This window comes from Rhineura floridana, chromosome 4, assembly GCF_030035675.1.
Source record: "Rhineura floridana isolate rRhiFlo1 chromosome 4, rRhiFlo1.hap2, whole genome shotgun sequence".
NCBI lineage: Eukaryota > Metazoa > Chordata > Lepidosauria > Squamata > Rhineuridae > Rhineura > Rhineura floridana.
This window is the reverse complement of record NC_084483.1, coordinates 149124520-149137572: the sequence shown is the minus strand read 5'-3', so window position 1 is coordinate 149137572 and position 13053 is coordinate 149124520. Positions and strand designations below refer to the sequence as shown.

The window sequence follows — 13053 nt, the reverse complement described above, 5'->3', positions numbered from 1 at the left end:
ACAGTAAAACATGCTACTTCAAATGTAAATGTAACTGAATATCAAAGCTCCACACGTGACATTTTAATGCCATTTTTTCCCATGTGTTTGAATAGGGATGGTTGGACCCTCCAAAGCAGATTCTGGTAGTGCACAGGGAGAAAAGAAGAAGGGAAGTTCCATTGCACAATCAGATCTCTGCTCATACAGTCTTGGATACAACCCTGTGACTTAGTGTGGCATCCAAATACAGCCAACGGCTGGAGAAAGATTTTACAAATCAACAATATGCATTGAAATCCATTTGCTTTCATGGTTCTCGCAGATTATAGAGAAGCCCTAAAAATAGTTCACAGAATTTTTTTTGAAGTGGCTTTCTGGACTAAGCAATCAAAGACACAAATAATTCTGAATAAAAGAAAATAATGGTTATCCTTCACCCACTAGTATCCAGTGTCAATTTTAAGTATACCTTGCTGTATACACGCCTGGGCAACACCAAAGAGTTCAGGTGATCTTTCTTCTAATAACTGCTGATGGATATTCACACATCGTAGAGTCCACCAAGGCAATGTCTGAAAATGAGAATGAAGAATTACATCCACTTCCTCATGTTTCTATTTCACATGTTAGTCCTCATAAAGTTGACCTATCCTAACAGTGAGAACATTTGACCTAGATCAAATATTCTATACAGTGATTACAGCATTTGTATACACCTAAATGGGGACTCTACAGTGAAAGGTAATGCAAGGGGTGCAGGTCAGTAGTAGGTGACATGCAACAGGTCCCAGGTTCAATCCCTAGCACCTCCAGATAGAACTATGAAAGATTCCTGTCTGAAATCTTGGGAAGCCACTGACAGTCAGCATACATAATGAAATGGACTGCCTTCCAGTCGATTCCGACTTATGGCTACCCTATGAATAGGGTTTTCATGGTAAGCGGTATTCAGTGGTGGTTTACCGTTGCCTTCCTCTGAGAGGCAGTGACTGGCCCAAGTGAGCTTCACGGCTGTGTGGGGATTCAAACCCTGCTCTCCCAGATTGTACTCAACACTCTAACCACTACACCACACTGGCTCTCTGTATACATAATACAGAGGTAGAAAGACCAAATGTCTGGCTCAGTATAAGACAGCTTCCTACAGGAGCCTAGTCAAAGAACAGAAACTGTTGCTAAAGAAACAATAGAGCTAGTATATGAAAACTGATGGCATGGAGAGAGGACTGTGAATATATGTAGCCCTTAGAATAGTTCCAAAACTATTCAATATCACTGAAATAATACATCAGAGGTTCTTATGAAGTCCCAGAGTACCTTTCCAAGGCATCTAATGGTTAACCATCTAGCCTTGATTTTGCCACTTCTGCTCAGTGCAAGGCAATTACGTTATAACATGGTTGCAGTAAGCATCAAACTGTGCTTAAGGGACTGAACAATTCGAGGGCAAAAATATCTCAAGGAACAATCACATGCTGTTTATTAAAACTGTTCTAGACACACCTGTCAAGAAGGATATTGTATTGTCTCACACAGGACACAATGAAATATGACTTATGCTACCAATAAAATAAGGTACATATACCTTATTACAGTATATTGTACACAGTATATTGTATACACCCTTGTTACAGTATACTATACAGTATATAGACCCTGTTACAGAGGTCAGCTCTTACATTTTGACACTCTGTTCAGGAACCCACAAGGCGGTTTATAAGTTGTTAGAATGTAAATGCTACTTGCCACCCTGCACCTAATCCTGTACACAGCCTTTAGGGGTTCCAAAGCAATGTGTTGTAACACAAAAATACTTGAGGAAAATACATTTTACATGCAAACCCAGATAAAAATATACTTATTTTTTAAAATAGATTTTGGCGTCTCTTTTGAATGTACACAAGTATTTAGCTTTTTGTATATCAAGAATCACTAACCAGAAATGGCTGTTAGTGGGGGGAAGGAATCCTGAACTTCTAATGAATGTACCAAATAGTAGCAACTTACTCTTAACTGACATCAAGTTTTGATTCACAGAGTTCTGAAATACAGTTTGGCCGCAACTGAAAATGAGCTTTCTATAAACTATTCAACTCAAAATGCTCAATTACATAAAATAAAGGTCATTTACCATTACTTATCTGAGACATTTATAGGCTCTTTAGCCCAAAAGGCTCTTGAAGCAGGTTAAAAAAAATCTTTAAAAAGCTTAGTAAAGATGGTCCCCGCCCTCAGACTCACAATCTGAAGAGACATGACACATGAGGAAAAAGGATTGGGAGGGAAAAGAAAGCTCAAGTGCAAGTTGGTAAAGTTACAGTTATTATACCGTTATATAGTTCTGTCTATGCAGATTCTGGCTATCTACAAGAGCAGCAACTCTATGCTACTAACATTTAGTGGCAGTTCTTTATCAAGGGCAAGACAGCCTGAACAGTTCCTCCCTGGAAGCACTCTTGCTCCCAGATCAGATCAAGTAGCAGAACAGGTGACAATATCCAAGTCAGGAGTACAGGGCAGCTCCTGCCACACAGTTTGTCCCTCAGACAGCTGACTTGAAAGTAGTTAGAATTATTATGGTTCCCATATATAAAAAGGATGCAAATAAAGATCTACGGCAACATCCAATAACCTGTGGGAGGACATCTGCTTCTGCAGATTTGACGATAAATGGGGGTGCAGCAAGAACTATACCACTGGTGGATGGATGGATACAATTGGACTTCACCTCTAAAATCTAGACTTATTAGACAGTTTCTAAAAGACATAGATTCTGCTTGGTAAATTAGATAATTGGGCCAAACTATAGAATAACTCCTGCCGTGAGTGATGCTTATGGTGATGAACAGGCAAGATGTATACAAGCAATGTATTTATGTATTAAATTTATATCCCATCCTTCTCCCCAGAGCAGCAAACAAAAAAGCTAAAATCACTTTAAAATAAAACACTTTAAGACATCTTTAAAGAACAACTTAAAAAACATCTTTAAAAGCAATTCCAGCACAGATGCAGACTGGGATAAGGTCTCTACTTAAAAGGCTTATTGAAAGAAGAAGGTCTTCAATAGGTGCTGAAAAGAGATGGCGCCTGCCTAATATTTAAGGGGAGGGAATTCCACAGGGTAGGTGCCACTACACTAAAGGTCTGCTTCCTATGCTGTGCAGAACAGACCTCCTAATAAGATGATATCTGCAAGAGGCTCTCACTTGCAGAGCACAGGGAGTGACTGGGTACATAAGGGGTAAGACGACCTTTCAGGTAACCTGGTTCCAAGCTGTGTAGGGCTTTGTGCACCAAAACCAGAACCTTAAACTTGGCCTGGTAGCTAATGGGTAGCCAGTGCAGTTCTTTCACCAGTGGGGTAACATGTTGGTGATACCCTGCTCCAGTGAGCAGTCATGCCGCCACATTTTGCACCAGCTGCTGCTTCCAGACCAACCTCAAGGGCAGCACACATACAGCACATTACAGTAATCCAGCCTGGAGGTTACCAATGCATGGACAACAGTGGGCAGGCTATCCTGGTACAGAAACGGCTGCTGCTATCTTACCAGCCAAAGCTAGTAAGAGGTACTCTTAGCCACTGAGGTCACCAGGGCCTCCAGTGACAAAGATGGATCCAGGAGCACCCCCAGATTATGAACTTGCTGTTTCAGAGGGAGTAAACTCCATCCAAAGCAGGCAACTGACCAACCACCAACTCACAGTGCCTCCGTCTTGCTAGGATTCAGACAGTTTATTAGACCTCATCCAGTCCACTACTGAGTCAAGACACTGGTCCAGGGCTTGCATGGCCTCTCCAGATTCAGATCGCACTCCCCATGGCCTTTTCCTGATAAAGGTCAACCATCTAAGCAACCAAGACCGATTCAGTTCCATAACCAGACCTGAACCCAGACTGGAACAGGTCAAGATAATCTGTTTCATCCAAGAGTACTTGCAATTGCTGTGCCACAACCCCTTCAATCACTTTCCCTAAAAAGGGGGTATTTCAGACCGGGTGGTAGTTGTCAGAAACCAATGCGTCCAGATGTTCTTTTTTTATTATTTAAATGCCCAAATTCTGTGGTTGTTTTTTTTTACTTGAGTTCTTTTTCATGCTTTTGGGGTGGCATTGCAGGAGATCAGGCTCTTATGCACAGCTGTGGGGCAGGTAGAAATTAAATGGAGTAAGCCTTTTTTGTATGAAAATACAATTATGGGGAAAGCTTCACCTATTAACATTCTGTCAGACATATTACTTGTGTGTGCCCCCCTCCCGATTTATTTTTGATTTGTAAATGCCATGACCATTGCCATGCCCTCCCCCCATTTATCTTTGCAACAACCCTGTGAGGTAGCTTAGGCTGAGACAATATATGTACATAAGTGGCAGTTGGTAGTTGTACTTGGTACAGCATTAATAAAGTATAGCCCCTGAAATGCTGAAATGTGTTCTGGTGGAGTCCAGTTAAGGAGCAGTTAACATCATATAGTATGGCTAAGCAGTATTACTGGACTAAGACCTATCTGTGGATAGACGGAATATAGTAGAACTTTGAGACTGCAAATAACTAAAGATAGGATATTGGACAAGACATTTCTTATACAGAAATTATGAACACTAGTTCCTCACCATGATATCACTGTATTAAGAACATAAGAAGAACCTGCTGGATCAGGCCAGTGGCCCATCTAGTCCAGCATCCTGTTCTCACAGTGGCCAACCAGGTGCCTGGGGGAAGCCCACAAGCAGGACCCGAGAGCAAGAACACTCTCCCCTCCTGAGGCTTCCGGTAACTGGTTTTCAGAAGCATGCTGCCTCTGACTAGGCAGAGCACAGCCGTCATAGCTAGTAGCCATTGATAGCCCTGTCCTCCATGAATTTGTCTAATCTTCTTTTAAAGCCATCCAAGCTGGTGGCCATTACTGCATGATTTTATTACAGCATGATTTTATTAAGCTACTTTATTAAGTAGCTGTATTGACCTGATCATTTACAAGGACCATCTCGTAAGGGTGTCTTAATCAGGCAGGTAGTATATAAGATCTGGTTGGACTTGCAGGACCTCGGATAGCTCTTAGCAGACAACTGCTCTAAACACCTGGAGCTCAATTGAGGCCTTTATCTCTCTTGGGCAAGACTATCCTTTCCTTCCTGAAGGGTCGGGAGTCTTAAAGGGGGCAGTCCTCTGGTACTTCTCTGTAAGTTCCTGCCTTGTGTGATGCCTTTGCTGGTGAGCAAACACCAGAAAACATTAGGCCCCTAGTATAATGGGGATCATGTCCTCAGTGGAACATTACTCAGGCGGTGCTGTCTCAGGAGGGTCATTTTTTGGGGGGGTTGCTCAAAGTGCTCTTGGTTAACATGCTTTGGCTCCACTTGTGTTGGCATCAGGGCCTGAGTTCCGCACCTTTGCTGTTTACGCTTCTGATCTTCATGATCCAGCTGGTCCCTTCTCTTCCATGTCAAAGTCCTGGCTGCTGATCATTAGCAAACATGTTTACAGGAGCTTCTGTTTTCTTCTTTGTGGAAAGTGTTTATGAGATGGTGCTTCCTAATAATGCCCTCAGCCCTTGAGACCTGAGATATAGTCACCCTATTCTTGTGACTAATTTGTTTTAAACTGTTTTAAGTAGTGTGTTTTTGACGGTGTATTCTGTCTTCACTGCCTGTGTAGCACCCAAAACTATTATAGAGATAGGGATGATATTATAAATACGCAAATATCTATAAAAATTATTGACTTTTGAGTTAAAGTTGATTGGATCAAATTTATAGTTTTGTGAAATGCCTACAAAACAAGACCTTATAAATTAAAATCTGTCCCCTATTTTCAAAGATATTCATGATTTTGTGAATTTTGATGGAGGCTATCTTGATGACATCATTAAAACTATATATAGCACACACTGTAAAGTTATACCATGCTAATTGTGTATCTAAAGGTAGTTTCTGATCAGATAAAACCAACCACATATTCTTTTCACTAATTCTGCCACAAAATTACAATTGCTCCTGTATTATCAGGCCAGTGGCCCATCTAGTTCAACATCCTTTTCACATAGCGAACAACCAGATGCCCAAGTAAAGCCTGCAAGCAGGACCTGAGTGCAAGAGCACTCTTCCCTCCTGCAGTTTCAAGCAACCGGTATTCTGAAGCATACTGCCTACGACAATGGGGGCAGAACATAGCCATCATGGCTAGTAGCCATTGATAGCCTTATCCTCCATTAATTTGTCTAATTCTTTTTTAATGTCATCCAAATTGGTGGCCATCATTGCCTCTTGTGGGAGTGAATTCCACAGTGTAACTATGCACTGTGTGTAGAAGTACTTTATTTGACTCTTCCAACATTCAGCTTCATTGGATGTCCATGAGTTCTAGCATTTTCTCTATCCATTTTCTCCATGCCATGCATAATTTTATACACTTCTATCATATTGCCTCTTAACTTTTCTCTAAACTAAACAGCCCCAAATGCTGCAACCTTTCCTCTTAGGGGAGACGCTCCATCCCCTTGATCATTTTGGTTGCCCTTTTCTGAACCTTTTCCAACTCTACAATATCCTTTTTGAAGTGAGGCGACCAGAACTGTACAAAGTATTCCAAATGTGGTCGCAGCATATATTTATATATAGATTTATTTGCAACTGCGCTTACAGGTATTTTTCCCTTTGCTGAGCTCAAATTGGAAATTGTTTTGTGAATATATTTGGTTGAAACCAATACAGTAACAGAACTGTACAGGAAATATGGTTAGAGCGGGAAGAAGACAACTGGCGGCGTCTGGAGGAAGCGGGGATAGCTAGCAGGGGACACAGGGAGCCAATGAGAACCCACGCGCCCTCCCTCCACTTCATTTTCTTTGTCCCTCTTTCCTTCCGTCCTGCCTCGTCTCCCATTAGCAATAATTTTTTAAAAGGTTACTGCACGAGGAAAATCGGAACAGTCAAAGACTTGTTTCCTGTAGGATTTCATTCTAGAGTGTGAAGTTGTTAGGATGTATATATTTCATCAACGTCCGGAATACAAGGGGATCTTCGAGGACTGGCTTTAACTTCTGTGCCCCTTTAAAGCACACAAAATGTGGTATATGTATGGACTGCCTTCAAGTCGATTCTGACTTATGGCGACCCTACGAATAGGGTTTTCATGGATGAGTGGGATCGAGACAGAAGGTGGGCAAGATAATGTCCTGTCCTCTGTGGAATACTGAATTAACTTTGGAAAGGAAGGAAGGATCAGGCCAGAGTACTACCTTATCGGGCGAAGCTGTTCCAGGGATGAAAGCGCTCTGATTTCTCCCATCCTCCTAGGTGACGTCACTCCCACCAGAAACACCGTCTTAAGGGGCCTGCAGGAGGAAGAGACCATCGCCCAAGGGAAGGAGAGGCTGCTGCTCTTGCTGCTGCTGCTGCTGCTGCTGCTGCCGTGGGACCACCACCTCCACCACCCTTCCCAGAGGGACTTCTGCCTGGCAGGACCAGGCCCCAGGTACCCAGCCAGCCAGGACTGATTCTTACCACCTGTCCCTCTTTGGAGGGATACATAAGCCGACTGGCTGAGGTGGCCTGGGAGACCCAGGGCCTGCAGGAGGAAGAGACCATCGCCCAAGGGAAGGAGAGGCTGCTGCTCTTGCTGCTGCTCTTGCTGCTGCTGTGCTGCTGCTGCTGCTGCCGTGGGACCACCACCTCCACCACCCTTCCCAGAGGGACTTCTGCCTGGCAGGACCAGGCCCCAGGCCTGATCCTGATCGGGGCGTGGACGTTTCTGTTGCTGCCGTTGGGCTGTCCTGGAATGCGAGACTGAAGTGCTGCTGCTGCCTCTTCTGAAGTGTATGCCACCGTTGCTGCTGTCATTATCACCAGGTTGGGGGTCATTCCTGTCCATCGTTCTTGGGCCCCATTACATCAGCTACTACAGATTATCGGCTGCTGAAGCTCCTCGGATGCTGCTGTGTTGTCTGAATGTATGAGTGGGTTGTATGAGTGAGTGTGTGATTGTGTGTATATGCCATGAGTTTTATTATTTATTTTATTTTTATTATGTGCCTGGGCGAGAGGACAGTGTTGTGGGAGGGAGGACCAAAGGGGGCCCCTATTAGTGTAGTGACGGGTAATGGGAGGTATGGCGCTGTGAGTAGGACATGCCAGTTAAGGGGAACTCGCCCCAGACAACTGGTGGCTGTGACGTGTTCCGGTCCTCCTCACACCCACAGGATTGCTGGTAGTTCTATCAGCCAACCCTCGGATCTCCAGTTGCTGCTTTTTAATGCCAGATCGGTAAATAATAAAACCTCCCTCATCCATGACCTAATTGTGGATGAGGTGGCCGATCTGGCATGTATTACCGAGACCTGGGTGAGCGATCTGGGAGGTATTAATCTCTCCCAGTTGTGCCCACCTGGGTATTCGGTTCAGCATCTGGGTATATCTGAGGGTCGGGGAGGGGGAATCGCTGTGGTCTATAGAAGTTCCATCCCTCTTGTTAGGCACCCTATCCAGATAGCTAATGGTCTAGAGTGTCTGCACATAACGTTGGGTCAGCGAGACAGACTGGGAATTCTGTTGGTGTACCGTCCACCCTGCTGCCCAACAGCCTCCCTAACTGAGCTGACAGAGGTGGTCTCGGATCTATTGTTGCGTTCCCCCAAACTTTTGGTATTGGGGGATCTCAACATTCATGCTGAGGCCGCTTTATCTGGAGCAGCTCAGGACTTCATGACCTCCATGACAGCCATGGGGCTGTCTCAATTTGTTACTGGCCCTACGCATGTGTTGGGGCACACTCTGGACTTGATTTTTGCCACTGGATTAGGGGATGGTGATCTGAGAGTGAGGGATTTTTCATCTATTCCTTTGTCATGGTCAGATCACCGCCTATTAAGGTTTAGACTCACACTGTTTTCTCCCCTCTGCAAGGGTGGAGGACCAATTAAGATGGTCCGTCCCCGGAGACTAATGAATCCTGAGGGTTTTCTGATGGCTCTAGGGAATTTTCCGGCTGATAGAATTGACGGTCCTGTCGAAACCCTGGCCATGCTGTGGAATACGGAAATGGCCCGGGCAGTTGACACGATCGCCCCGGTGCGCCCTCTCCGTTGCAGAGCTCAATTGGCTCCCTGGTTTACTCCGGAGCTAAGAGTGATGAAGCAAGAAAGGAGACGGCTTGAGTGCAAATGGAGGCGAACTCCCGACGGCTGTAATCATGCACTTGTGAAGCTCTCTACCAAACTCTATGTGAAGGCAGAGAGAGCAGCAAAGAAGTAATACTTTGCTGTCTCTATTCAGTCATCCCTTAACCGCCCAGCGGAACTTTATAAAGTTGTCCGGGGACTTTTACACTCTGGTCCCCAGGACGCAATAACACCATCAATTGCCCGCTGTAATGAGTTTGCGCGACACTTTCGTGATAAGATCATGAACATCCGCCGGGACCTTGACTCCATTATTGTAGCAGTTGATCCTAATGAGGTGTCCAGAGCACAGTCTTGTCCTGTTTTATTGGATGAGTTTCAGTTGGTACAGCTTGAGGATGTGGACAAGGTGCTTGGACAGGTGCGGGTGACCACTTCTGCTCTGGATCCTTGCCCCTCATGGCTAATAAAAGCTAGCAGGAATGGAACAGCCGGCTGGGCCAAGGAGGTGATTAATGCCTCTTTACGAGAGGGAGTGGTCCCACCCCACCTGAAACAGGCGGTGGTGAGACCGCTCCTAAAAAAATCCTCCTTGGACCCTGATAATTTGGACAACTATAGGCCAGTAGCAAATGTCCCATTCCTGGGCAAGGTTCTAGAGCATGTGGTCGCTCGCCAACTCCAGGCTCTCTTGGATGAAACTGATTATCTAGACCCATTTCAATCGGGTTTTCGGCCGGGGTTTGGTACAGAAACGGCCTTGGTCGCCCTGTATGATGACCTCTGTCGGGAGAAAGACAGAGGGAGTGTAACTCTGTTGGTTCTCCTTGATCTCTCAGCGGCGTTTGATACCATCGACCATGGTATCCTTCTGGAGCGACTTACGGATTTAGGAGTGGGAGGCACTGCTTGGCGGTGGCTCTGCTCCTATCTCGGGAATCGTCTCCAGAAGGTGATGCTGGGGGAACATTACTCGAGTCCCTGGGTACTCCAATATGGGGTCCTGCAGGGTTCAGTTCTGTCCCCCATGCTTTTTAATATCTATATGAAGCCGCTGGGTGAGGTCATCAGGAGTTTTGGAGTGCGTTTCCAGCAATATGCTGATGATACGCAGCTCTACTACTCCTTTTCATCTTCATCAGATGAGGCTGTTGATGTACTAGACCGCTGCCTGGCCGCGATAATGGGCTGGATGAGAGCTAATAAACTGAAACTCAATCCTAACAAGACTGAGATGCTGTTGGTGGGTGGACCCTCTGCCCAGATGGTTGACTTTCGACCTGTCCTAGATGGGGTTACACTCCCCCTAAAGGAACAGGTACGTAGTTTGGGGGTCTTATTAGATCCGCTCCTGTCACTTGAGGCTCAGGTAGCCTCGGTGGCACGGAATGCATTCTACCAGCTCCGGCTGGTAGCCCAACTACGACCCTATCTGAGCAAGGAGCAACTTGCCTCAGTTATCCATGCTATGGTAACCTCTAGATTGGATTACTGTAATGCACTCTACGTGGGGCTACCTATGAAGACGGTTCGGAAACTTCAGCTAGTGCAAAATGCTGCGGCCAGAATTCTCACTGGGACAAAGAAATTTGACCATATAACACCTGTCCTGGCGCAGCTGCACTGGCTACCGATATGTTTCCGGGCCAGATTCAAAGTGTTGGTTCTTACCTATAAAGCCCTAAACGGCATCGGACCGCAATACCTGATGGAGCGCCTCTCTCGCTATGTACCTACCTGTTCACTACGCTCGACGTCGAAGGCCCTTCTCCGGGTCCCAACCCATAAAGAGGCCCGGAGATCAACAACTAGATCTAGGGCCTTCTCGGTGGTGGCCCCCGAACTATGGAATGCCCTCCCAGACGAGATACGCCTGGCGCCTTCTCTGTTATCTTTTCGGTGCCAGGTAAAAACTTACCTTTTCGCCCAGGCTTTTTAAATTTTGTAAATTTTAAATATTTTAAATTTAACATTCTAAATTTAATATGATCTTAATTTATAAATCTCAATGACAATTTTATTAATGTTTTATAATTGTACTATATATATATATTTTTTCCACACTTGCTCATATTTTAATTGTGATTTTATTTGTTGTACACCGCCCTGAGAGCTTTCTGCTATAGGGCGGTCTAGAAATGTAATTAAATAAATAAATAACTGCACTTAAAATATTTTCACCTGTTCCGTGGTAGCATTTATTTCCTTTATACTATTTGCTGTGACTGTTTGGAGGCCTAAGGCAAGAAATCAATGTTCGTAAATACACACTGGGTGGAACAGCTATGTGTTAGCAGTGAAGGGAAAAGTCTTCAATATTTTGCATCAGGGACCCTTCACAGTATTCTGCCATGACCCACAGAACTAGCCAGGCACAGGAATAGCAATACAGCCTTCTTCAGGCACTAATGAAGGACACAGTCCCAACCATCTCCAGGTTGATTGTTAACAAGGTTGAAATACTGCAGGAGGAAGGGGAACACCACCATCGCTTCCAGGGAAAGAGAGCCGTTTGCTGCTGCGTGCCTGCCTGCCTGCTTGCTTGCTGCTGTTGCTCGGCTACCACCACCACCACCCTTTCCCGGTTGGACTTCTGCTCTGCGGGGGTCACGCCTTGCAGGACCAGGCCCCAGGTACTCAGCCAGATGTGGCTGATTTTTTCCACCTGTCCTCTGGAGGGGATACATAAGCTGGATGGCTGAGGTGGCTCTTGCTTTGTCTGCTTTTTTCTGGGTCCAGTTATGTGCCTGGGAGAGAGGACTCAGAGCCAAGTGGGGAGATTTGAGGGCCCCCCAATTAGTGTAGTGACGGGTAGAGGGAGATATGGCGTTGTGAGGAGGACTTGCCAGGTAAGGGGAACGCAGCCCAGGCAGTTAATGGCTGTGCCTTGTTCCAGTCCTCCCCACACCTGCAGGCTTGTTGGTTGCCCTATCAGCCAGCTCTCAGGCCTCCGGATGCTGCTGCTAAATGCCAGATCGGTGCATAAGAAGATCTCCCTCATTCACGATTTAATTGTGGATGAGGTAGCCGATCTGGCATGTATAATCGAGACCTGGGTGGGTGAGCAGGGGGGAGTCAGTCTCTCCCAGGGTACTTGGTCCACCATCAGGGTAGACCTGAGGGTCAGGGAGGGGGGTTGCTGTGGTCTATAGGAGCTCCATCTCCCTCTGCAAGCACCCTGTCCATGTGACTACTGGTCTGGAGTGTTTGCACCTTATGTTGGGTCAGCAGGACAGACTGGGGTTCTGTTCGTGTACCGCCCACCCTGCTGCCCAACAGACTTCTTGGCTGAGCTGACGGAGGTGGTCTCAGGTGTACTGTTGAGATCCCCCAGACTGTTGGTTCTGGCCATTGGCCCAACACATGTAGCAGGGCATACTCTAGATTTGGTTTTTGCATCTGGACATGGAGTTGGTGATTTGAATGTGGGGGGCCTTACATCAGTCCCTCTGTCATGGACAGATCACTGCTTGCTGAAATTTAGACTTACAGTGGCTTTTCCCCTCTGCAAGGGTGGGGGACCTATTAAGTTGGTCCACCCCCAGAGACTAATGGATCCGGATGGTTTCCAAAGGGCTCTGGGGAGTTTTCCAGCTGATAGGGCTGGCGCTCCTGTTGAAACCCTGGTTGAACTGTGGAATACAGAAATGACATGACTGCTCCTGAGCGCCCTCTCCTGTGTAGAGCTCGTACGGCTCCATGATATACCCCAGAGCTGACAGCGATGAAACAATATAGGAGACGGCTTGAGTGCAGATGGAGACAAACTCCTAGTGGATGCAATTATACACTGGTAAGTGCCTATGGTAAGCTGTATTTAGGGGCAGTGAGGGCAGCAAAAAAACAATATTTTGCTGCCACTATCAAATCATCCATGTGCCGCCCAGCGGAGCTCTTCAGAATTGTCCGGGGGCTATTACACTCTGGCCCCAGGGACATGGTAGAACC

General features: G+C 45.9%; 1 protein-coding gene across 1 annotated transcript in view; it reads right to left on the bottom strand.

Moving 5' to 3' along the window:
* Positions 1 to 13053, bottom strand: part of TTC27 (tetratricopeptide repeat domain 27) — a 166777-nt gene that overhangs the window by 135435 nt on the left and 18289 nt on the right. The window contains exon 5 of the mRNA XM_061624749.1: positions 452 to 554. Within this exon, the coding sequence (XP_061480733.1) occupies positions 452 to 554 (103 nt within the window). The remainder of the gene's footprint in view (positions 1 to 451; positions 555 to 13053) is intronic.